This window comes from Nannospalax galili, unplaced genomic scaffold (genome assembly GCF_000622305.1).
Source record: "Nannospalax galili isolate Female #2095 unplaced genomic scaffold, S.galili_v1.0 scaffold592, whole genome shotgun sequence".
In the NCBI taxonomy this organism is placed as follows: domain Eukaryota; kingdom Metazoa; phylum Chordata; class Mammalia; order Rodentia; family Spalacidae; genus Nannospalax; species Nannospalax galili.
The window spans coordinates 165836-191974 of NW_008331650.1; the positions used below are offsets into that span (position 1 = coordinate 165836).

Here is a 26139-nt window from a genome sequence, read left to right on the forward strand (position 1 = left end):
GTCTGTAACTCTAGTTCTAGGGGATCTGACTCCTTCTTCTGGCCTCCAGGAACACTGAATGCAGGTGGTATGCTTACATACATGCAGGCAAAACACTCTGCCTCTACCTCCCCAGTGCTGGGATAAAGGTCTTTGCTACCATGTGGGCAGTGGTGACAGGAAGGAAAGAAGGGAGGGAGGGAGGGAGGGAGGTTGGTTCTTATTTTATGTGTATTATGTGGGGGTTTTTGTTTGTTTTGAGACAGGGTCTCATTGTGTAGCCTTGGCTGGTCTGAAACTTGCTACGTAGACCAGTCTGGCCTCAAATGCAAGGCGATCCGCCTACCTGTGCCTTCCCAGTACTGGGATTAAAGGCCTGTGCCACCATGCATTTTTTTTTTTTATCATATTTAGTTCCTGCTTATTTCTTGCATATAAAGTTATTTGCCTCCTAGGAGGTAAAAAGCTAAGCCACGTAGGGCTGGGAGGAGTTTCTGTCATTAAAGTTCCTGCTGCACATGCATGAGGACCTGAGCTGGGACCCTAGCACCCACATGAAAATGGCCTGTGTACACCTATGATCCTCAGACTGGGGAGGGAGACAGGAGGATCCCTGGAGCTTATTGGCCAGACAGTCTAGATGAGATGGGTTAGCTCCAGGTTCAGTGAGAGACTGTCTCCAAAAATAAGGCAGAGAGAATCAACAAAGAAACCTAGCAGTAACCTTGGGCCTCCGTGTACACCTGCATACACCACACACAAAATTTAAAAAGATAATTCAGCCACTTAGCGCCCTCTTGTTTAAGTTGTTAAAAGACTTCTGGTTACTTAGCCACAAATTGTTTTGGCATTTAGTTCAACTTTTAGGAAACCTCTTTTGTTATCCCTCTTCTCAAATCCACAGTGTTTAGAGGGTTATAAAGCCAGAGGGGACTGGAGAGATGGCTTAGCAGTTAAGAGAGTGTATCAGTTAAACACCTGATTCCCAGCACCCAGCTGCCTGAAAATACCTATAACTCTGGCTCCAGGAAAGACAATGCCTCTGGCCTCTGTGAGCACTCATGTGCACATACCCACTGCAAAAAACACACACATAATTTAAAATAGACAGAATTCAGCAGTGTGCTGGTGTGTATGAGCTCGGGACAAGGGCAGTTAACTGTTGCTTTTTCATTGCTTACTAGGTGGAGAGACAGGTTAAAGATGACATTTCATTTTTTTATATTTTATTTATTTTATGTGTATGAGTATATTGCTGCATGTATGTAAGTGCATCCATGTCATCCCATGCCTGTGAAAGTCCGAAGAAGGCATTTGAATCCCCTGGAATTACAGTTACAGATGGTTGTTAGCCACCATGTGGGTGCTGGAAATTGAACCCAGATCCTCTGTAAGAGCAGTAGTGCTCTAACCGCTGACCCATCTCTCCAGCCCCAACATTTTATTTTTTTGAACAGTGCTGTTGCTATTAGCATTTCTACCATGTCCGGCATGAATTGCCTCAGGTCTTATTAATTTTTCGCTTAGTAAAGCACAAGCTGCTATTCCTAAGATGTCTCTACTTTCTCACATAGGGAAAATGTGCTTGCGTGGATCAAAGGCAGTTTGAATTCACCTTGATCATTAGTGGACTAGGATTCCCAATATTCTTAATTGTTAGTATCTGGAATCTCTTGCTGCAGTGACATAGCCCATTTTGTGTGTGATTATACTTATTTTAGTGCTACATTGAAAGTGAAAACAAATATGCAACTTCCTAAGGTTGTGAAGTGGTCTACCCACCTAGTTAGGTTGTCTTGCCCCACAGCAGGTGACAGGATCACACACATAAGGCCAGTAACAGTGTCTGCTCTGGAATTCACATACCTGTGAGACGTTTAAGACCAAATTTCAGAAACGTTGGCTACTGCTGACCTCTTAGCTAGAGAATGTATGTCAGAATCCATAATAGACTCGCCAAATCTCTACAAACATGGATTTACCAAACAAGCCAAAAAAACACTGAGACTCTCAGGCAATATTGTTTGCTCTTGGGAGGAGTTCCTCTTTTTCTGATGTTGAATGTTCCCTCTTGCTGGGCAAATGAAGGCTCACAGTGCTGTGCTGGTCTGTCCTCTGCTAAGACTGCTGATCACCCAGGGCCAGGTTCAGCGTGTTCTTCAATGTTTGCATTTCTACGTGTGTTGTCACGGCATGAATAACCCTCACTCTATGTCCGTTTCATTACTGTGCTTCCTTATTACTTGAAATTTTAGGATAGCAAATTATATGTGAATTTTTGGATAAAACTTTGTTGTATCCATCGTAATTAAGCTTGAATTGTCTAATTTTTATTTTTGACAGCTGCAGCATCGGGCAATGAGAACATACAGCCACCCCCGTTAGCTTATAAGAAATGGGGCCTACAGGATATTGACACTATTATTGATCATGCTAGTATTGGTAAGCATTGCTAGTTCCAGGGTTGTTTTGTTGTTGTAGTAGTAATTCTTTACTGAAGTACCTAACTTATTAGAAATGAGCCTTTTTTCTTATATGAATGAATCCACTGCCTTTAGTAAACATTGGGAAGGTAGTGCCAACTCTTATACACGTGAGACTTTTAAGAGAAGTATCAGTTTTTAAAGATTTAATTATTCTTTCAGAGCAGTACTGAAGTTTTTGGTCACTATTTTGATATCGTTTGTCTCCTGAAATTCAGATCCATGTAATAACCCTATTTTCAGACTTTTTAAAATATAACCCTTGGACCTACATAAAACGAATTTCTTCTTGTAACAGTATTTGAGGGCTTATTGTGTTGGGCTTCAAGAATCTATCCATCAAAGGCTGGGTTTGGTGGTGTACACCTGTAATCCCAGGATTTGAGAGCCTGAGGCAGGAGGGTTGGGAGTTTGAGGCCAGCCTGGGTTACTGAATAAGACCCTTGTCTCAAACAAAAACAAAACAGGAATAGAGTGATGAAAAACTTGATCTCTGTCCAGAAGTACTAGGCCAGTTGGACAATACATGGAAGAGTGGACCAGCTGCAGTGGGAACCAGGGAAAAAGCCCCTAGCATCAAGCAACTCTGACTAAAGCTGACAGAGGACACGGACCTCTGGCAGCACATGTTCTGGCCTGGGGTGAATGGCAGAGTGTGCTGGAGAGACAGTGAACGCCTAGGGAGCTGGCAGGAGCGAGGGCAAATACGTAAACAAATGTAGCTTTGAAAAGGCCTCATGCACCTCACAGAGGAGGAGCTAGTGTTTTCATTTAGAGTGTCTTCAGCCGTAACTGAGCAAAAGGAATAACACCCTCACGTTGCTTGCTAGGAAAGCACTGTGGTGGCAGCTTAGGCACTGGATAGATGCGTCACCATTAGCAAGGAGAAGCTGGGTGTATTGGTATGCTTATGGTTCCAGCTGTTCTGGAGGCTGAGGCCGGAGGATAACACATTCAAGGACTGCCTGGGCAGCATGGCCATATTCCATCTTTAAAAAAGAAAAGAAAAGATTAGTAAGGAGACTATAATAATCTTCATGAGCAGTAATAGGCCTCTGAATTAAGGTGGTAAAAGTGGGAGTAGAGAAAGTATTATTTTAAAAATATTTTTCATCATTGCAATGTATGTTCATTAAAAATTCAAACCATATATAAACATTACAGAGAAAAAGATAAAAAAAAAATAATTTAAGTCCTACCATTGTCTTTGGTATTTGGTCACCTGGTCTGTGTATAAGTGCATGTATAATATGCATATGATCATGTAGAAAGGTATGTTTTCATAATTATTATTACATTATACCAGCTCTGTTACAGCCCTTTTCCAGTCAGTGACTCAGGAAGACTTTTCACATGAATTTTGCTAAATAGATATTTTATCGGCCACAGTCCTAATGGAATACAGATGGCACACTTGACACAGGGTACTTGAAAAGTTTATTTCAGAGGGACTGTAAGGATGTGCTATGGGAGAAGCACCAGAGGTCATTCAGTGACCCAGGGCTTATCAGCCAGGCTGTTAGCCCCTGCTAGATCTGAAGATTTAGGTGCAGGGGGCCATTCCCAGGCTCAAAGATGATGACTAGGGAGGGCTAGCTCCTGGAGAGCAGGACGGCTCTTCCTCTAGGAGGATCTAGGGAAAGAGATGTCCCCACTTCACTCTCATTCTCTCTCTGGTGCCCTGATAAGACTTCCCATTGTCTGAATTCAGCCAGAATTCAGCATGATCTGTAGAAAGTGAAAACTGAGCACCAATGGATGGATCCACACCCAAGAGTGTTTGGAGAACACAAATGAGGCTCTCGATAGGCCTTTTAAAAAGAAAAATAATAATAGAGGACATTATTAGGGGCGAGGCGTAGTAGGGTTGGGGTGGAGATAGGGAGGGCCTGTGGATTGATCAAAATTCATTGTATGAAATTCTTGAAGAATCAGTTTAAAAAAGAAGAAAAGAGAAAGGTCTAGAGAAAGCAGGAAGGAATGCGTCTAGAAGGCTAAGAGAAGGTGCCTGGCACACGGGTTCTGATCTGTTCATTGCAGAATTCTGCATCATTGTTGCCTGGACACTCTTCATTGAGTGCCTTTGGTAAACATTAGCGTGGCTTTAGTTTTTTGCTAAGAGAAATGCTTAGCATGAAATTTCCAAAGTGTTGAGTTCAGTCCAGGGTGTCTTCCCTGCTCTGTTAATTAAACTTTGGAACATTGAAACTGGCTGGGGAAAATGATTGGATAGAAAATATTATTCTATTCATTTAATCCCCAGCCTACAAAAAAAGTACAATGAACTTTATTTTATGTACATCTTTATGTAAAGGTCTTTATTACCTCATTCAACAAATGAATACCTGTTATGCTCTTGGGACTAATATTAGTTGCAGAAATAAAAAACAGTTCGGATCCCTATTCTGAGGAATTTTACATTCTGATGATAGGAAGATTAACTAAATGAATAAATGTAGTGCTATGAAAACACTAGTAGGCATGATGCAGGAAATCAACAGAGGGTTTTGATCAGGAGTAAAAAAAGAATGCTTAGGTAGATTGGCAAGGACAGGCCTTCCCAGGCCTAGACTGAGACAGGAAGACTGAGAAGGGGCCGGCTGTGGGACAGTCTGTAGTCAAAGCATTCCCAGTAGAGGGCAAAACATGAAGATAGACCTGGGGACCTCAGAGACCTCAGGATTCTAGAAAAAAGGGAGGTCACTGTGGCTATACAGTTCAGAGTGTGTGTGAAACACGGCAGGTTCGGTTGGAGATGTACATGCGGATCAAATCCAGGAATAAAGAAGTGGCATTTTATCCTAATCCTAGTGGATGAAATTTGTCACTTCTGGGTCGGGGGACGTTTAAAAATACCCATTGGGTGCTTGTATAGATATGGAAAAGGAAGCCAGATGAGGAGGTAGAACATTGCAATGATCCATGCAAGTGAAGGATGGATTTAGAGTGGAAGCAGTGATGTGAAGTGTTTTACAGTTGCTTAGGAATGTGTGAGAAATGAGAGGAAGAAAAGGACTCCTTTCTTAGAAGTTTGTATATTTCATACAGAACATCTTAATCAGCTTCATACCCCCTTCCCCATTGGCACCAGCTCATAGCCCCTGCCACCAGCACACACACACTGAATTCATACAATTTTTCTTTTTTGGTTTTTTTGAGACAGGGTCTCCCTGTAGCCCCAGCTGACCCGGAACTCACTATGTAGACCAGGCTGGCCTCGAACTCACAGAGATCTGCCTGCCTCTGCTGGGATTAAAGGCGTGCACCACTACGCCCAGCACATTTGTCATTTGTGTTAAGGCCTATTATGTCTAGTTGGTGTCCCCAGATGTCCCTCAGTGCAAGTTCATCCACTGAGCTCTAGTCTTCTGTGTTTCATAGTCATTTTTTAAAGCTCATTCTGAACATTTATACTTGGATATCCAAACTTAACATCCAGTATTAAAATCTGGATTTTCTCGCTGGGCGTGGCGGTATGTGGTCTATCCACACAGTGACTTCCAGGCCAACTAGGGCTACAGGGAGACCCTGTCTCAGAAAGACCAAATAAAAAAAAAAATAATAAAATAATAATAAATAAAATCTTGATTTCCTCTTATCACACTTGTTCCTCCTTTGTTCTTCCACTTCGTTTCTCTTGGCTGCTGCTTCCACCTACACACAGAGCCCTGCACAGGTGCTGTTGACCTGCCTCCTGATGCTCCTCTCCCACTGTGTTCATTGTGCGGCTCTTCTCACTCAGTCCTCAGATGCACCTGGTGTCTTCTCCAGACATCCATTAACTGCTCCCTCTGCCTGGAACACTACTGCCCTAGTTAGCTTTTTGTCACTCTGATAAAGCACTGACCAAAAGCAATTTAGGGAGGAAAGCGTTTATTTGGCTTACACACAGTCCATCACCAAGGGAAGCCAAGGCAGGACCTGAAGCAGAGACTGTGGAGGAATGCTGCTTACTGGCCTGCTCGCCTGGCTTGCCCAGCTACTTTTCTTATGCAGCCTAGACCCACCTGCCCAGGGATGGCACCACTCACAGTCAAGAAAAATGCCTCACAGACAAGCCCACAGGCCAATCTGATATAGGAGATTCCTCAGTCGAGGCTCTTTCCAGGTGACTTTTAAGTGTGTGTCAAGTTGTCAGCTATGGCTAACTATGACCTGGCTAGTCACTTAGCTGTCCTTCACTTTGCTCAGGTCTCTCTTCAGATCTCTTTATCAAGGAAGTCTTTCATATGTGCTACAACAGATACAGAAAATTGTCCAGTGGGCTTGACTTTGTGGAAATTTTTGTTGAGAGGAAATTCGTTGTGTTTCAGAGTCTGGAAAAGGACTCAAATGTTCAGGGAAAATCCTAAATGACAAGATTATAACTTGGGTGGAGGGGGATCAGCTAAGGAAATCAAATTGAAGGCTTTTCTCAACAATAAGTAAGATTTACATCATTTGTTTGTTTGTTTGTTTGTTTGTTTGTTTGTTTGACACAGGGTTTCCCTGTAGCCCCAGCTGGCCTGGAACCCACTATGGAGACCAGGATGGCCTTGAACTCACAGAGATCCTCTTGCCTCTGCCTCCCAAGTGCTGGGATTAAAGTTATGTGCTGCTATGGCTGGCTCTGATTTACATCATTCTTAATAATTAAAACAGTGTGAATTTAATTTAAAATAATTGAGCTGCAGCCATTGAAGGGATGAGAACAGGAAACAAGGCCATCACTAGGCTGCATCACCTTAGATCCATGAAGCATAATTCTAAAATTGCTGACAAAAGACACTAAGCATCTAGTTTCAACTACCAGTATATAACAGGATAGGGCAAAAGAGAATGTTAAATAATACCACAGAGGTAAAGTTAGCCAAATCTAGACTGGGAAATTTGTACCCAACAGTCTGGTTTTTTTCAAAAAAGTAGATTTCAAAGAGTTGGGGTTGGGGGAGGTGTTGAGGACAGTGGAGGTGGAGGTGGCCTCGCATGCCCATTTGTCTGTCTGCCTTACTTTGAAACCCACATGGACTGATTGCCTCTGGCAATGAACAGCTGTTTTCCTTCAGGAGCAGAGAATTGAGGAAATTCAGGTCTAACAAAGTTTAAGATTTACTCCAGAGAGCGTGTGGGGTGATGGGTGCAGGGGTGGTAGATGGTTGGCCCGAAGGGTTGTCATGGAATGTGGATCTAACTGGATAAGACGGGAAGGGAACCCAATAGTAGAAAAACTGATGGTAAAATGTAGTGTTAGTGCAGGAGGTTACTAAAGAATGGAGATGGAAAGCTAGATGGTCAGGAAGTGTTTGGCTTGAAATCCAGGATACAAGGAATTGATAGCGAATGACATGACAAACTCTTAGATGTGGCACTGAGAGGGGATGGCTGAAGTTGTGGGAAGGAAAAGATCGTTGGTGGTAAGGACAGAAAGAACAGATTGGCCATTTCCTTAGAATATAAGGAAATATTCTTTATAATGTTGATATATATTACCTAACTGACTGCTAGATGTCATGGAGCAGCAGTTATCCCCCCCATAGTGCATGGAAGTATGAAGAAAAGCTACTTTAAACCCTACGTTCTGATTTATTGCTGTCAGATTGCCCTTTGTTCCTATGTTCTGCAAGCATTCAGTTCAACATTTTTTATATTAAATCTTGAATTCATTCATGAATCCAGTATTTACGAAGATTTACTTGATCATTTTAATACCTACATCAAATAAATATTTTACTATAAATACATTTAAAAGAATTTCCATTCCCAGGACTCTAAGGACAGTGTTTTTGACAGTTTTGGGGCAAAGTGAAGGCAGTAACTATTTACAAAAATCAGTATGTGGAACAGTAGCAAATGGATTACCTTCATATATGGTGTGACCGCCAACTTTGAAGACATTGCCTGAGTGGAATCTAGACGTGGGTTTTCACTTTGTAGCTGTCCAAGCTCACATATTCCCTTTTTCTCTGACACCTAGGAGACCAGGTTTTTTCCTCAGCTGTAGACAGGCATGTGATTGTCATCCAAGACACCTGCTTCTATTGTTGTTCTTTTGGGGGGGGTGTCTTTTTTTTGAAACAGGGTCTCCTTGTAGCCCCAGCTGGCCTGGAACTCAATATGTAGACCAGGCTGGCCTTGACCTCACAAAGATCAGCTTGCCTCTGCCTCCCAAGTGCTGGGACTACAGGTGTGTGCCAATATGCCCAGCCCTACTTTTGTTCTTAGAGCCTTGGGGAAATAAAAGCAGCTCTTCATGATGAAAGTTTGGGGATTTCTGGACTGCTAAGCAGATGTTTGGGAGTGTGTTTTCACTGTGTTGGGAGTGGGTATGAAACAGTGGTATTCTCCTTTTTGTGGGGGGAATATAAATTATTATCACCTCTATGGAAAGCAACATGACAGCACTTGCTAAAAATTTTTTAGAGCGCTTATTCCAAATCAGGTATAGTAGCACATTCCAGTAATCCCAGTTACTTGAGAGGCTGAGCCAGGAGGATCACTTGAGTACAGGAGTTTCAGGCCAGCTTAGGAAACACAGAAAGAAGCCAGGCATGGTGGCACACGCCTTTAATCCCAGCACTCATGAGGCAGAGGCAGGTGGATCTCTGTGAGTTCAAGGCCAACCTGGTCTACATAGTGAGTTCCAGGACAGCTGGGACCACAGGGAGACCCTGTCTCAAAAAGACCAAAAAATAAAAAATAAAAGGAAACATGGAAAAGACACATACACATACCAAAAATCCCATTTGACTTCATACTTTTGTTTATAAGAATTCACTATATAGGTAGACTTAAATAGGTGTGCAAAATATATTAAGGATAGCTATTATGGCATTCTTTATAGTACCCAAAGATGAGAAACAACCTGCAGGTTCATCAGTAGGTCAGATAATCATGATATAACCAGAGAAGGGAATCTGATAGAATGATGGAGAAGAATGAAGCATGTCTCCTTGACACTAAATAAACTTTTTGTAGGGGCTGGAGAGATGGTTCAGCAGTTAAGCACACTGGTTGTTCTTGCAGAAGACGCGGGTTCAAACCCCAGCACCCACATGGCAGCTAACAACTGTCATAACTCTAATTACAGGAGATCTGACAGCCTCTTCTGTCCTCCACGGGCATTGGTGCACTTACCTACATACAGGCAATACATGCATACACATAAAATAAAAATAAATATTTAAAAAAAAAAACCTTTGCAATAGATGGAGGCTATTTCAGAGATCCACAGCTGGTCAGAATGTAGAGAATAAATGAATGTGGGCTGCCCCAGCCCTAATACATCTACAGTGCTGCCTGCACACCTATGGTTAAGGGAGCTTCTTAGAAGATAGGGCAGCCATTTTAAAAAAAAAAAAAAAAAGGAAGAAGGAAAAATACGTGAAGTTATCAGAAAAAAAGTGATGGGGAGATATGAGAGGAGTTGGAGGGGAGGGAATGGGCATGCATTTGACATTTGATCAAAACACCTTACATGCTTATATGCCTGTATGAAATTCTCAACTTACTTATTCCATCACTATAGAAGCTTCTCAAAAGTATATACATATACATTATAAAAAGAGGTTAAAAGAAGCTACCCATTGAGAGAGAACTGACATTAATTCTCGCCACTCCAACAGCTATCAGAGTGCCTGGAAACAAATCCCAGGTCCATCACTCTCAAGTCCAGCCTTGGCAGACAAAAGAAAAATGAGGAGGAACCCAATAGAGAGATGCTTTTGGAAGCTCTTGTCAAATCCCAGTGGACTCTGATATGAACATTTGAAATTTGCCCTGTACTGGCTTTTTTCTGGTTCTCCATCTAGAACTTGTAATGCTAACTATACTCTTGCCTTTACTTCTTCACATCCCCTATTGACCAGTCAGGGACTTTGTTTCCTCCTTACAGATAAGAGTTATGCAATTTAGGAGTCTTAGATAGACCCACTGAAGGGGGTACCCCAGTTGCCTCACCCTGCATCCCTGTTCAGCATGGAAGAAGCCACAGTGGTCTGCATCCCGATTCCCTGTCTGCAAGCTGGGTAACCTCTTCAGAGGATGGTGTGAGGATGGTGTGATAAGAATAGGAGGTAGGAATTGGCTAGGCAGTTAGGGTAAAACCAAAGAAAAGTAGCCAGTTTCTTGGCTAAATGTCAAAATGTCCTTAGGCCTGTTAGCAACATATTTGTTCCAAAAGCCAAAAATGATAAAAGTGTTTGGGAGCTGTTATCTAATCCCTAAAAGATTTTAAGGTTACCTCTTCAGAGGGATAATGTTAGAGTAGCAAAATGCTCCATTTAAAAGGAAAGGGATGGAGGGAGGGATGAAGGAAAGAGGGAGGGAGGGAAGGGGAGGAAGGGGAAAGTACACCAAGTTGTCAGAAAAAAGTGATGGGGAGAAATGGGAGGTGTTGAAGGGGAGAGAGTGGGAGTGGATTTGATCAAAACACCTTATGTGGGTGTATGAAATTCTCAAAGTTTCGTTTAAAAGTTAAGAAGAGGAAGAAGGGGCAGAAAGAGTGTAAGAGCCAGAGGACCAGGACACTTGTTAGATAGTGTCTTCTAGACATGACGGGGAAGCTGTGCCCATAAAATCTCCAGAATGTGGTTTCTTAAATAAGACCTGCACAATGATACGACCTGTTGACATGCCAGTGTGGATGGAGGAAGCTTCACAAGGTCCGACCTCCACATGAAGAGCTACAGACAATTAGTGGCTGCTGAGGCAGGGGGAGAGAGTCAGTTTTCTCCAGGGAGGAGCACCTGATAGGTTATCTAATTCCAGGCTGTCAACCCTAAACATGTATACGCAAGCAACACTAAATGGACTCTGGTGGGGGCCGGGTGACCATAATAAAGAAGGTATCATGAAGTTGAGGGGGTTGAGGAGGTGTGAGAAGAGGTGGAGGAAGGAGAGGGAGGCATGAAATGGTGTAAATACAGCACTCAGAAAGTTTTCAAAAAGAAAAAATTTTTAAATAATAAAGGAAAGCACACATGAACTCTGCTTATTCAGTGTGCTGCCATGTTTGTGCACTGTCCCTGAACTGAGTCTGCTGTTGTCTCTGAGAGGTGAGCTGGTGTCTAGTGATTAGGTGGAGTGTGCATTTTCTGTACAGGCTTAGTTTGTTTCTGTTCAAAAAATTAGTATTTAAGTTTTTGTAGCTGGAAGAAAATATAGTTAACAGTTTTTGTTTTTATTAGTACTTTCTAATGTCGATTTTGTAGTTTTAAAATGACTTGTTCGTTAAATAAAACTAAACCATTAACGTCTCAAAATTGAGCTAAAAAAATAAAATGACAGTCATTTCAGCAATTCAAATTGTGGTTTTGTTTGTGTTTTCCTTGTCATTAGGTATTATGACTCTGTCCCCTTTTGATCAAATGAAGACTGCTTCCAATATAGGTGGATTTAATGCAGCAATTAAAAACAGCCCGCCTGCCATGTCTCAGTACATCACTGTGGGGTCCAATCCGTTTACTGGCTTCTTCTATGCTCTAGAGGTATGAATTTCATCTCTGATCATGGGTAAAGCTACTCTTTAAGTTTTTAATTTGCCTAAGAATTAGATATAGTAACACAACCTTAGAAACATTAACTTTCTAAGTTTCAGTTGAGGCTAAAATTAATTATAAGTAAATTTCTTCTAAATTATTTTTTGTTAAAAATTTGTGACTGTGTGTGATGTGTATGTGTGAATGTGTACTATATATAGGGATGTGGGTATGATGTTTGTGAGTAGGTGTGATATATGTGGGGAGGTGATGTGTGTGGTGAATATCATGTATTTATGTGAGTGTGATGTGTGTGTGTGATATATGTGGGTGTGATGTATGTGTGTGTATATGTGATTTATATATGTGTGTGATATATATGTGTCAGTGTATGCATGTGTGCTATGCTGGGAGGTGGTCTGAGAACTTTGGGAGTTTGTTCTTTCCTTCCACCTTGATGAGGCCGGGCCCTGCTTGTTTCTGCCACACCATGTACTCCAGGCTAGCTGTTCCATGAGCTTCTGGTTGCAGCTCCCATCTCCCTGTAGCAGTACTGGATCCCACATGTGCACTATCACCTCAGGATTTTTTAGGGATCTGGAGATACAGCTCAGGCCATCAGACTTATATTGCATGCACGTGTATCCACTGAGATCATCTCAGCAGCTAAAGTTTCTTCTGAATTCTTTTTTTTTTAAATTGTTTTATTTAATTTTTTTTTCTTTTTCGTCTTTTTGAGACAGGGTCTCCTTGTAGCCCCAGATGGCCTGGAACTCACTATGTAGACCAGGCTGGCCTTGAACTCACAGAGATCTGCCTGCCTCTGCCTCCTGAGTGCAGGGATTAAAGGCATACACCACACCTGTTTTATTTAATTTTATTTATTTGAGACAGGGCCTCAATATATCTCATGCTTACCTTGAACTTGCTGTGTTGCTGAAAGTGATCCTGGACTTTTTCTTTTCTTTTTATTTTTGTAAATTTTTTATTGAATTTTTGTGTATTTCACACAGAACATGCCAATCATCTCTATATACCCTCCCCCATTGGCACCCTCCCACAGTCCTGTCCCCCCACTGGAATTCAATACATTCTGTCATCTGTGCCAAGGCCCATCATGTCAAGCTAGTGTCCGCAGACGTCCCTCAGTGCAGATTCATCCACTGTGGTCTAGTCAGCCCATCCAGAGTCCCTCCCCTTAAGAAGATCAGCTCTTTCTCACCCAGCAGTAATCAGCTGCCAATATGAATTCTTTATTTTAACCAAAAAAGTATTAGTAAAGGAAAACCATCAGCTGGAGATGTTCTTCAGTTTGTACAGCACTTGCCTATTATGCATGACAATTTCTAGCAACATATGTACCTGTTTGTACCTGCATACCTGTGATCCTAGCACTTGGGGGAGAGAGAGGCAATAGGATCAGGAGTTCAGTGTCATGCTTGGCTACATAGCACATTTGAGACCATCCTAGGCTATAGGAGACTTTGCCTCAAAAAATAAATAAATAAATAAAAATAATGATAAACTTCTTTGCTCCTAAAGCCTTAAGTTTCTGACAGCTTAGTTTTGTTTAAATACTGGTGCAATACTCAGATGGAAGCTCAGGGTTGTTAATTATGTCAGCCCACCAGGGATTTGAATAAACAAGGAAGTGTAAAACAGAACAACTGTCCATTGTACTTGGTAGAGGTGGTAAAAAGTTGTTTCCTGAAATAGAGAAAAGTTAGGTGCTCCATGTGGCAGCTCTTCTCACTTAAAAAGCAGCCTTCTCAGACTTGTCTAAAATGTCTTTTTGCTTTTATACAAATATGTCCTTACTTTAAAAAAGTGGGGAGGGGAACCCATTGTGTGTAGGTGGGAGATCCTTAGCACAGCTAGGACAGTGTCATCTAAAGGCCTCCTTTAACATTTCTCATCATTAAACTACAGCTTAAAGAGAGAAGCCCTAAAGATTGGTCATAGGCCTAGAGCACTGCTTCAGGCAGTGTGTTTGTTACATTTGCTTTACTGAGGCTGAAGGACTTGACGACTGAGAATAGTGATTTCACTTTTGAAATTCTAGTTAATTTTTTTCTTGCTATATTGCTGCTAAAATAAAGTGAACACCATCTGAACGAAGCTGAGCTGCTAGTGCAGACTGCAACTTTCTCCAGCTTTTTTATTCTTTTAAGACACGATTTCACTGTGTGGCCCTGGCTGGTCTGGAACTCACATGCAGCCAGGCTTTCCTAAGTAATTTTGTCTCACTTAGAAAATAGGCTCCTTTTCTCTGAGGCATTCAGCTCTCCTGTTTGTGTCCTACAGGGAAGCACACAGCCCCTGCTGTCTCATGTTGCACTGGCAGTTGCAAGTAAACTGACTTCTGCTCTATTTAATGCTGCCAGGTAAGTTAACTGACACTAAGCTGCTCTCGTTTGTATCTAGTTTGACTTTAGCTCAGACTTTGAGGACTTGTACTTCAAAACCCTTGAAACTAGTTTTGTCCTCTTTTCCTTCTCTTCAGTGGTTGGCTTGGTTGGAAAAGTAAACATGAAGAAGAACCTGTCCAGAGGCAGAAGCCCAAGATGGAGCCTGCCACCCCCTTGGCAGTGAGGCAAGTCGGCAGCCGTGCTTCTCGTGCTGTGGTACCTGGAGAAACGTTGCTACGTTCAGGATTGCTCAGTGCACTTAGCTCATTTCCTGACTTCATGGCTCTTTGGGGCTTCTGAGAATTATTAGTAGGGGATTCTTTTTCCTACTGGGACATAGTGATAGCGATGCTTGCCCTTTACCAGGAGTCAAACACTTCAGAATACTGGCTTGTGCTTCCTTCCTTCTTTTGTTTAGGATATGTTAGTATACCTCTGAGTGGTGGGTTTTCTGTTCATGTTAATTTTTTTAAGCAGGGTGGGGTGGTGGCATGTGATTTTTACTAGGTTTTCTTTTTAAATTGTTGCATATTACCTATATAAAGAACCATTATAAAAGGAAGAAATACTCTAGCTCCTTGTTTTTAAAGATGTTCATCACCTGAAGAAAGCCAGCAATAACATTAATTTTTTTTATTTTATTTATTTTTATTTTATGTGTATGAGTGTATTGCCTGCATGTATGTGAGTGCATTCGTGTCGTGCAATGGCTCGGCTGTCAGAAGAGGGCATCAGATTCCCTTGGAACTGGAGTTAAGGACGGTTCATAGCCGCCATGTGGGTGCTGGGAATCGAATTCAGGTCCTCTGCAAGAGCAGTCAGTGCTCTTAACTGCTGAGCCATCTCTCCAGCCCATAATAATAATTTTTTGAGGCACAGATCTGCATTCATTACTATCCAAACAGAGAGACCACAGAGTATCATTTTCTTTTTTGCAGTATTGGGGGACCTCTTGCATGCTAGGCAAGCATTGTTACACTGAACATTGAATTAGATCACTGTCCTTCGTTTTATTTAAAAATATTTATAATGCTGTATTAGTTACGTTTCTGTTGCTGTGATAAAACACCATGATCAAAGCAGCTTATAGAAGGAAGAGTTTATCTGACTTATGGTTCCAGAAGCCTAAAAGTCCAGCATGGCGGGGGAGACATGATAGGAGGTAAAAAAGCTGAGCACTCACATCTTCAAGTTCACACAGGAAGCAGAGAGGGAGATTCTGAAAGTGAGACAGAACTATGGACTGCAAAGCCCACCCCAAGTGGCATACGTCCTCCAGCAAGGCCACACCTCCTGAAAAGCTCCACGACCCTAACCCCAAATAGCACCAGCAGTGACTGAGTGTTCACGTACTTGGAGCCTATGGAGGGTGTTCTCATTCAAACCACCACAAACACATTTTCTGAATTCATTCAGCAACCAAGAAATTAGACAAGTGGCCCTTAGGTCTCAAACAGATCTGGCAACGTTTGAGCACTGGCTTGAGGATGTTTTCTCAAAGGGGGCTCCCCTGTCCTTTGTCAGTACTTTTCACTTTATCTTGCTGATAGTTCTAATAAGGTTAGAAATAGGCCAATAGCACTTCAATAATAACTCTTTAGAGCCGGGCGTGGTAGCACACACCTTTAATCCCCGCACTCAGAAAGCAGAGGCAGGTGGATCCCCTGTTCAACATAGTAAGCTCCAGGCCAGCTGAGGCAACAGAGAGACCCTGTCTCAAAAAGAGCAAAAAAATAAAAAATAATAGTAACTCCTTAAAAAAGGAAAGTTCTTGTTTCAGGCAGCGTGTTAAGTACTTCTGCATTAGTGAGGTCAAAGTATTTGAAAGAAACAGAGAGAAAATTTATTTTAGTTCAGTTTCCAGAGGTTTAGCCTATGGTCAGTTGGTCCCATGTACTTGGGCGAACATCACTGTAGTGGGAATGTGTGGCATAAGAGAGCTGTTCACCTCTCAATAGACAGGAAGCAAGAACACAGGACCAGGAAGGAAGAACACAGGACCAGGAAGAGTCCAGGACAGGATACAGCTCAAGGACACACACCCCCAGTGACCTACTTCCAAGTAACCTCCTTGACAGCACCTCCTGATAATGTCATATTACACATCCATCAAGGGACTAGTCCATTCATTAGATCAGCACTGTCAGGGTAGGAACACCTTCAGACTGTCCCAGAAGTGTGCTTTCTTAATGTCCTAGACGTTTTCCCATCTAATCAAGTTGATAGCCATCACAGACCTCAAGATTGACCATTGCAGACAGATGCATTGGTGTCAGCAAGATATGCCATCTAGCAGAAAGAGGACAAGTTGGGGAGATGAACTTAAAGTAGATGAAGATGCCTGTGTGGGGACAAAGCGCCCTAAAGTTCAGTTGGCTGTGATGTTTCTGCGACATGCCACTCTTGGAGAAAAATAAAGCTCACCTCATACTCTCTGAAACTACAAAATGGTAGATCTCTATACAAAAATCCTCATAGGACTGTGGAACTTCTCCTCCTCCTCTTTTTTTGTTTTTGTTTTTGTTTTTGTTTTGATACAGGGTCCCCCTGTAGTACTGACTGACCTGGAACTCCACCAGGCTGGCCTTGAACTCACAGAGATCCTCCTGCCTCTGCCTTCCAAGTGCTGGGATTAAAGGCATATGCTAGCACACCTGGCTTTTTTCTTGTATTTTTTGATGCAGATGTCAAATATGATTAATAAATTAGTAACCCAGGCAAAGTTTATATTTCTTCATTCAGGAACATAGGCAGTCAGTTTTATTTAAGCATTTCATTATTCTGCGATTCAAGCTTTGAATGGGATTTTAACCTTTAATTATTTATTTATTTATTTATTGTTTTTTTGAAGCATGGTCTCCTGTAGCCCCAGCTGTCCTGGAACTCACTATGTAGACCAGGCTGGCCTTGAACTCACAGAGATCCGCCTGCCTCTGCCTCCCAAGTGCTGGGACTACAGGCGTGTGCCACCACGTCTGGCTCATTATTTATTTTTAATGACAGATTTGGACTTCCAGATTCTAGACGTCATGGGGAAAGCATGTGCCTGTCTCCGTGTAACACCCTGGCAGCAGTAACAGATGACTTTGGCAGAGTTATCTTGTTGGATGTGGCTAGAGGAATCGCAATACGCATGTGGAAAGGTACTTATAAAAAATCCAGAAAAAAAGTTGATTCACTTTTGACTTCAGTAGTTGAGCAACATCATCCATCCTTCAGGCTCTGGTTGGTAACAGCATTCCGTCCTCTGTGTGTTCTCTTTTTAACATAAGCTCAGATCAGCAACACCTGATTAGTGGTTAATTGGTACATGATCATTGAGGGCACTGTTTTTTTTGTTTTGGGTTCTTGTTTTGTGATGGTAGGTGCTGAACCAGGGCCTTGTCCTTGCTACTACGGAGCTATACCTCCACTTTTTCGTGGGCACAGTAGCCTCCTCCTTAAGCACTTATTTTTAGTTCTGACTGTCATTGTGAAGTTGTGAATTCAGTTTCTTGTCCCTGCTACATTCATTTTCCTTTATAAGGCCACTCTTAGCCACATGTTTCCCAAACCCAAAATGCCAAATTCTTCGGAGTCAAGTAAGAGAGTAAAACTGGCAGAATCCATCCACTGACTGGACTTGGTTCTGTCCATTTACTTAGATCAGTACACTTAATTTATCAGTAGCTATGTTAGTTAGTTTCATTCAGCTGCTAATAATAGACCCAAGTACAGCACCACCACAGTACCACCAAGGTATTCTCGCCACCCTTGTTCCCTGCAGGGGGCTTCTCTACTCACAGTTCTCAAGGCCAGCCTTTGCATTCTGAGAAGGAGGAAGGGAAGGACACTGCCAGCAGTGTTGGTCCACTTTACAGATAATTTCTCTCCAAGTTTTATCCTACAATATTTTTAGTTAGGACCTATTGCTATGTAGACCAGGCTGGCCTCAATATCACAGAGATCTGCACAGTGATCCTCCTGACTCTCCAAGTGCCTGGCTTGAAAATATCTTTTAATTGGGTAAATTGTCAGCCTAAATAAAGTCTCTCTGGCCAATGGGAAGAAGAGAATACATTGCTTAGAATGGTCAGAACTGCAGTCTGACTGCCTAAATCACTGTCTGGAAAGCACTGGATAGGCAGTCTTTGCTGTACTTGACAGTGTGAGGACTGGCGGATTAGAGGACACTGAGTTACTCTGGACTAGAGGCCACTCACCTTCTTGCCTGAGAACTTGTAAATGACAAATAGGCAGTCTTTACCTCAGTATGTTTATGTACCCATAAGTTTTAAAGTTTCAGTCCCATAGGAACATCCTTTGCCTTTGGGGTCTGTCTTCTGAAACAACAGCTGACCCAGGTGGTACAGCTGTGCTGTCGGGGCCAGGTCCCCTCTGGCCATCTCATTGCTACCATTGTTGCTGTTTTTCCGCAGCTGCTTCCGCCAGTTGTCCTTCCATAGTATGTTAGATAGAAGAGGGCCACCCTAAACAAGACGGCACCAGGTGCTGCTCTCTGCACCTACTGTCTTGTCTTCCATACTGCCACCCTGCTTTCCCTGTGTCTGTACCACCAAGGAGTTTGAACAGGCAGGAAGTCAACCTGATCTTTTGCTTATATTTTAACTGACCAAACCTAATAATCTCCTCTGATCTTTCTTTGAACGGAAGGAATCTTTCAAAGAGAGGAAAGGAAGGGAATGGAAACACAGGCAGGGATGGACCCAGGAAGCCTTGATATTCGTAAGATTTCTTGTTAAAGAACAAAGCTATCTGAAGTAAATGCACATGGTAAAGATGGAAAGTTATTAAGTCTCAGCGGCAGATTACTCTGTGTATTACCTTTTCTGTTGAAGCTATTTTGTAATAAAGTGGTGTCTTGATGGCCTTCCTCCCCCGCATATTCAAAAGTGCTTCAAGATGCTACTTCCAAGCCTAGGTGAATAGGCTGATTAGTGTCCCTTTCTTTTTGTCTCAAGGGTACCGAGATGCACAGACTGGATGGACCCAAATTGTGGAAGACCTCCATGAACGAGCACCAGAAAAGGGGGGCTTTTCCCCGTTTGGAGATTCGCAGGGTCCCAGTCGAGTAGCTCAGTTCCTTGTGATCTATGCACCAAGAAGGGGAATTTTGGAAGTGTGGAACACACAGCAAGGACCTAGAGTGGGAGCTTTCAACGTCGGTAAGCACTGCAGGTAAGCTTCAATCCCTGGCAGTCTGCTGGTTACAGAAAGGAATGCAGGAATGCTTTTGCTAAAGCTTTTATTAAAACTACATATTAGGCTGCAGGGAGTTTTAGAATTGTGGTATTCTCTGTATGTGTTGCTGTGAGTGCCTGATGTGCAGTTAAGGATTAAGTGTTACATAGCAAAAAATAATGCTGAAAATGCTGTGATCTTCAGCTGAATTAAAGTGAGCGTGCTGTAGCCTTTTGTCTTTACTTATGCTGTGAAGACTCTAAAGTCCTTTCAGAGTTTCCTAGTGATGGTGCTAAGTGAGGCAAGTACTTTGTTTGACATTGAAATGTAAGTCTGATTACCTTCAAAGACAGTAGCCCAGCCATGTTCGTTCTGTTTCACTTAGGTTTTTGGTATCAGTATTTACTTATGTTATTAATGTCCCTGCGTTGATGATAAGGTAACTGTAGAAAAAGCACCTTTGGGGATTTTTCCTTTTGCTAATAACCTTACCATTCTGGTATTTGATCGCCTTAGGCTACTGTATCCTGGCTATAAAATAATGGGCTTAAACAATGTGACGAGTCAGAGTTGGCAGCCTCAGACCTACCAGATCTGTCTCATTGACCCAGTGTCTGCAAGTGTGAAAACAGTGAATGTTCCTTTCCATTTAGCACTGAGGTAAGCTTTACTGGGTCTCCTGTGTGACTTTCCTGTGTGCACTTTTCCTGGTCTCTTAGCTTGGGCTTGGTTTTTATCCCAGTGTTTTATCACTGGGAAATACCTTTAAAGTTAAAGAGGAAGTATATAAAGAAAGAAAAGAAAGTTGGGTTGCATCAAGATTAGAAAGAACATAAATGTGGCATGTAAGAAGTTGTATTATTGTTTTAGTGATAAGAAGAGTGAGAGAGCCAAGGACCTGCATTTGGTGAAGAAGCTGGCTGCCCTGCTGAAGACAAAGCCTCCCGGCCATGGTGGGTGCCCTTCAGTAGGAATAAAGTGAAAACACATAGTGATGTCTTTTGAAATTAATAGCGTGTGAGTGGAGCAAAGTACATACCTGTTCAGCTGAGCTGTTGCAGCCCCTTTCCAGGGTGAGAGGAAGTATGTGTTGTCTTCTTTGCGTGCTCTGTGGGGGAAGTGTGCTGTCTAGGGGATATTAAAACTTCTCAGGAAAACTGTAATGTGGGAGAAGACTGAGAGTACCAACAGGCTCGGTCTCTTTCAGAGAGAGATTTCACTGTATAAACTGAAATTTCTACTCCAATTTTCTCATTATAGATTTGTTTGAAACAGAAATAAAGGAGTTAATTCTTGATATTAAGTACCCTGCAACCAAGAAACAAGTAAGTGTGTGTAATAAGTGAACTTTTCTACCAAGGGACTGTCATACATCACTCACTCTCTAGAAAATCTTTATTTCCATATTTCCATGTAGAAGTTTCTGTTGCCTCTTTTTAAAAAATTAAGAGATATTACTGTATATGTGGTGCATGTGTTTTATACACACATTGTTCATCTATAAACTGGGATTGAAAAGTAATAGTAACAGGTGTGTGACTACCCATACCTTGGGAAGTGGATGCTGGCAGGAGCTCTGAGGAGCCCCACTACCCTCCTCGGTCCCTCCCTGTCTCATTCCCTAGCGGATTCTGCTTCATTTCTCTGCAGCTCTTTTGGAACTTCTTGATGTGTTTCTTTTGGAACTTCTTGATGTGTTTCCAGCTTTTTAAACTTTCTATAGATGGGAACGTGCTGTATGCTGTATTCTGTGGCTTGTTTTGCAAAGCTGTTTCTGTGAGTGATGCTTTCTGAGGTGGAGCTATAGTTGTAGCCACATGAATTACACCCTGTGGCTCAGAGTTACTTATTCACTCTCCTGCCACTGAACCATCCAGATTGTTTCCAGTTTATTATTCAACCACAATGCATATTTCCTGGTGCACAGAGCTTTTCTTAAACTTATAGCTGAGAGTGGGATTTCTAGGCCGAGAGATTCTTCAGCTGTACCAGTGGGTGATATGTTGTCTTTAAAAATGGATCCTAATACATATTCCTGCCTGTACTGATGAGAGTCCCCTGTGCTCTACAGACTCAGAAGGCCAGGCCCCTCGTTGAAATAAGTAATAGTACTCTAATTCAGTTCAATTGTGACATCACCTACCTGGAAAGCACATCAGATCTCACAGGTCGAGGGGTCAGTCCTGTAAGATTTTCCCCCACTTTAGACAGTAGTCACAAACAGTAGGTTGACATCTACACTTCTGACCAATTTTGACCTCTCCTTTGTTTTAATTTGGTAATAGCTCACAGAACTCAGGGAAATTCTTATGTTGCTTATGTATTGTAATGGATATAAAGGGTACAGATAAACAGCTAGATGACAAGGCAAAGCGTGTGGGGAAGGGTGCAGAGCCTCCCTGTCCCCTCCAGGCCAGCTACCTTCCAGGAGCCTCTTCATGTTAAAGCTTCAGCAATTTGAAGGTCTATAACCCTGTCCTTGCACGTATCTATGGAGGCTTGGTAACTTAGGCATGATTGATTACATCATGAACTATTGGTGATCAACTTAACCTTCCATGCTTCTCTCTCCTTGGCTTAGGAGTGGGGCTAAAAGCTGTAACAAATCTCCTGCGTGGTTCCCCTGTTAACTAGCCCCACCCTGATACTGTCTAGGTGCCTACCTGAAACAGAACTGAAACAGATGCTCGGACTTTCCCTTAAAGATACAAAGGTCTCAGGAGTTCTCTGTCAGGAATCTGGAGCCAGACATCCAGTGCTACAATAGAACATTCTCCCAGATGTCTTGAGCAGGGGCTAGGGCATCTGTCCTAGGAGCTGAGCCAGAGACAAATATTAGAACAAACGTCACTCAGGAAATTAAAGTTAGAAGTTATAGGAGCTCTATGCCAGAGACTAGTGGGCAGAGACCAGTGTGTCTGTTTCTTATTATTTCACAGCTACATACTTGGGAGAATTTAGTGAGAAGTGATTTTTGTTGCAGTCATAAAACATATTTTGTTTTATTATAGAGCAAGAAAGTTTCTGTGACTTTTGATCCAATTTTCCATTCTACTGACTGCTAATCGGTTTTCCTTTTCCTCAGGGCAGAATCTCAGTTATTAAACATAACATGATGACAAGGTAGCCATCTGGAGAGAGAGTTAAGGGAATTGAGTAGAGAGACGCACAACCCCAAGACTTCTCACTTTGATGCCTTTGTTCTTCTTGCCTTACATCATGGAACTGCAGAGTTAGGAAACTAGCGTGGTACAGATTGTCTTCTTCAGGCTTTGGGTTTTTTTGTGGGGGGGGGTTGTCTTTCTGAGACAGGGTCTCCCTGTAGCCCCAGCTGGCCTAGAACTTGATACGTAGACCAGGCTCCTGCAGAGATCTCCCTGCCTCTGCCTCCCAAGTGCTGGATTAAAGGTGTGCACCACCACACATGGCAAACTGTTTTTTTTTTTAAAACATACTACCAAATAATGTACAAGAGTATAGATTTTATTTAAAATACTAGAAAACCAAAATTGTCTGCTGCCTTATGACACTAGAGGAAAGACAGTTCAGTAAAGGCTTTGGGAGACTGAATACAGATAGTGAGACAGTGAACCAGCCCAGTGGCCTGCGCGATTGTTGGCAGAATGGAGCAGTGTCTGTTTCAGTCCCTTTCTTTATGTCCTCTGGGTAGTTGCCTCATGTCAGAACTGACAGTTTCACCAGCCATCTGCTAAGCCCACTTTGCTCCTCAAACATGGAAGTTGTTGTGCTTTGAAATGGACATATATTTTGTGCCACGTTCATAGTTGACTTTTTAAAACTATTTTTTCTCATCAAGTAAAATCCAACTTAATATGCTGATAGGAATAGAAAGCTGTGAAGTTTAACTCTGTGTATAGCTCATGGGTGTTTCCCGGGTTGCTCAGTCAGGCAAGAGGAGGTATTTTAGAACCAGTGAGTGAAGACTTAGCTATCTGGAGGTTGGAGTGGCGAGAGTAGGTAGGTAGCGTAGACGCTGTGTAGCTGGCATGGCCTGTGGCGGCAGTCTGCCATACACATGCAGCAGGTGGCAGTGAGGCTGTCGGCTCTGCTATTGGCAGGACGGTCATGGCTGGGCTTATTCATGCACCTCCGTTGGTGAGTAGCTTTGTCTTTGTTTATTGTGCTGGGGCCTTCTCTGATCAGGCAGAGGTCTCACTATTCCATTCAAAGTCAGCTTTGTTATCTGTATGCCATCTCTCATGTGACTAAAATTCATTACACACTACTTTGATTTAACTTGAATTCTCAGGTGGGGATACTAAAGATGCAGGCATACATAGGGAAGTAAAACAGAATTGTTGCCTTGTAATCATTAGAATTACTTACTGTCTTTTTTCTAGGCTTTAGAAAGCATTTTGGCAAGTGAACGTTTACCATTTTCCTACCTTAGAAACATCACTCAAACTTTAATGGACACTTTAAAAAATCAAGGTAATAGTTATCCATTGCTCTTTCACTTCAGATTATCTAATCTCATTGTAGAACTTATGGTACCATCACATTATATTAGTGTAGAAATTTTTTAAAAAAGGTTAAAACCGTATTCAATTTTATGTCTTACAGGGTTTATATGTGTTAATTCAACACTGTGAACCTAAAAATTACAGCCAGTTTTGAAAGAGATGCATCTTTGCTCTGGAAACTGTTATTGACTATGTCAGTGCTGTTGTAATGAAATGCTTCTACTAATTATGTGGTTATTAAATGCATTCTTATTTTTTTGTTCTTTTTGAAACAGGGTCTCCCTGTAGCCCCAGCTGTCCTGGAACTCACTGTGTAGACCAGGCTGGCCTTGAACTCACAGTGATCCGCCTGCCTCTGCCTCCCAAGTGCTGGGACTACAGGTGTATGCCACCACACCCAGCTTTAAATACATTTAAAAAAATTGTAGATTAGATAGATAGATTAGATTAGATTAGATTAGATAGATAGATAGATAGATAGATAGATAAAAACTTTCCTGTTTAGCATATGTGTTTGTTTTTCAACTGAGCTCTCTGAATATATTGACTCTGTTTCTTAACTAAAAAAATTTTTGTTCCTGTCTTACTATTGTGAGGAAAGATGTCAGCATAGACTGATGAGAGCATCCACAAATGGGACAGCTGGGTCATACTCTGTCCCCTCAAGGCTTGGGGAACATTACTCAAAAGTAGGCAGAAAGATGGTTAAGAGCCAGAACTGTCTTCTAGACCTGAGGGAACCACTGCATTCATGAACTCATAGCAGCTGTGGTTGTCTGCAGAAGACTTGCACAAGATCAAGCCAGTCAGCTTTCCAGTATGGAGCTGAAAGGGGCTCACAAGCCGTCACCTCTGAGGAGCTATTGACAGTTGATGGCTTCTGGGGAAGGAGAGTCAGTTGTCTGGAAGTATGTTGGCCACTAGTAGGTTGCCCACACTCCAGTGGGTAAATGGCAGCAAAACTGGATTCAGTGGGTTATTTTTAAAAAGTGGGCATGAAGTTGGGAGAGGGTAAAGCATGGGAGGAGTTGGGGGAGAATTGGGGTGAATATGATCAAAATACTTGTATGCATGTATGAAATTCTCAATGAAAATATGATTTTAAAAATTAAATTAGAAAAACAAAACTGAGCCATAAAATAATAAAAATTTTAAAAGAGTGATGAGGAGCTGTTACCCTGACAGAGTTACAGAACATTGTGAGAGCCATGGGATAAGGGGAGGGAAGTAATCAAGGCTGAGCATGTTGTTGCGTGCACACAGGAGGCAGAGGGAGGCAGATCTCTCTGAGTTTAAGGCCAGCCAGGGCCATATAGGGAGACTATGTCTCACAAAAACAACAAACAAAAAACATGCTTTCTTGCTATCTTTGGCTTTGCTTTACCTCATGGAGAAGATGAATCGTTCCATTGAGCATAGTCTTAATGTTATTCTGACTGGAGTAATCAAAATGTTTAGTCTTTGAATTAATGTTCTATTAGTGAATATCATCTCCACTGTCTCATCCTTTTCCCTCATGAGCAGAGGCAGAACCCCCAAAACTCAGACTGTAATTAGATTTTAGTAGGCCTTAGTTTTCTGGTTGATGTTACTCTTTAAATTTGTCTGAAAAGAGTTACATTTGAAACTGGGGATTTTAACTCCATGTTCTGTTCAGCTGAGCTTGCAAAGTTGAATTCCAAATCCCTAATATCAGTTAAGTTTAATGTACAGTGGACTGAATCCATCTGCTTAGTGACTTTTTCTTAATATATTAATATATGAAGCCAACATTATATTTATTTCATTTTTATTTAATCATATTTAACCCAGGCTGTAATGGCTTTTAAAACTCTTACTAAACTCTTTCAGCATGTAATTTTGACCTTTGTTTTCATTACTGACTTCTCTTTTTTTGACTCTTTTCAATAAATATGTAAAGCTACATTTTGGTAAATAGTGAACTTAGAGCCTATGGCTTCGCAGAAACAACTATTTTTTTTAACTTTTACAAAAACTTTATTGAGAATTTCATACATGCATATAAGGTGTTTTGGTCAAATCCGTGCCCACTCCCTCCCCTCCAACATTCCCCCCTCTGAAGAAGTAACCCAAAAATCTTTTAAGGATTAGATACAAGCTCCCAAATACTTTTGACATTTTTGGCCTT

At 41.9% G+C, this 26139-nt stretch overlaps 1 protein-coding gene and 1 non-coding gene across 2 annotated transcripts in view; both read left to right on the forward strand.

Moving 5' to 3' along the window:
• Rab3gap2 (RAB3 GTPase activating non-catalytic protein subunit 2) overlaps positions 1-26139 on the forward strand; it is a gene marked incomplete in the record, with an annotated part of 108819 nt that overhangs the window by 43251 nt on the left and 39429 nt on the right. The window contains 10 exon segments of the mRNA XM_008826787.3: positions 2323-2421; positions 11778-11926; positions 14222-14301; positions 14421-14510; positions 17329-17468; positions 19287-19503; positions 20023-20166; positions 20377-20459; positions 20767-20831; positions 23868-23958. Coding sequence (XP_008825009.1) covers positions 2323-2421; positions 11778-11926; positions 14222-14301; positions 14421-14510; positions 17329-17468; positions 19287-19503; positions 20023-20166; positions 20377-20459; positions 20767-20831; positions 23868-23958 — 1158 coding nt within the window.
• LOC115069207 lies at positions 4603-4734 on the forward strand. The gene has a single exon (XR_003848488.1). It is a non-coding gene; the product is annotated as a small nucleolar RNA SNORA36 family (small nucleolar RNA).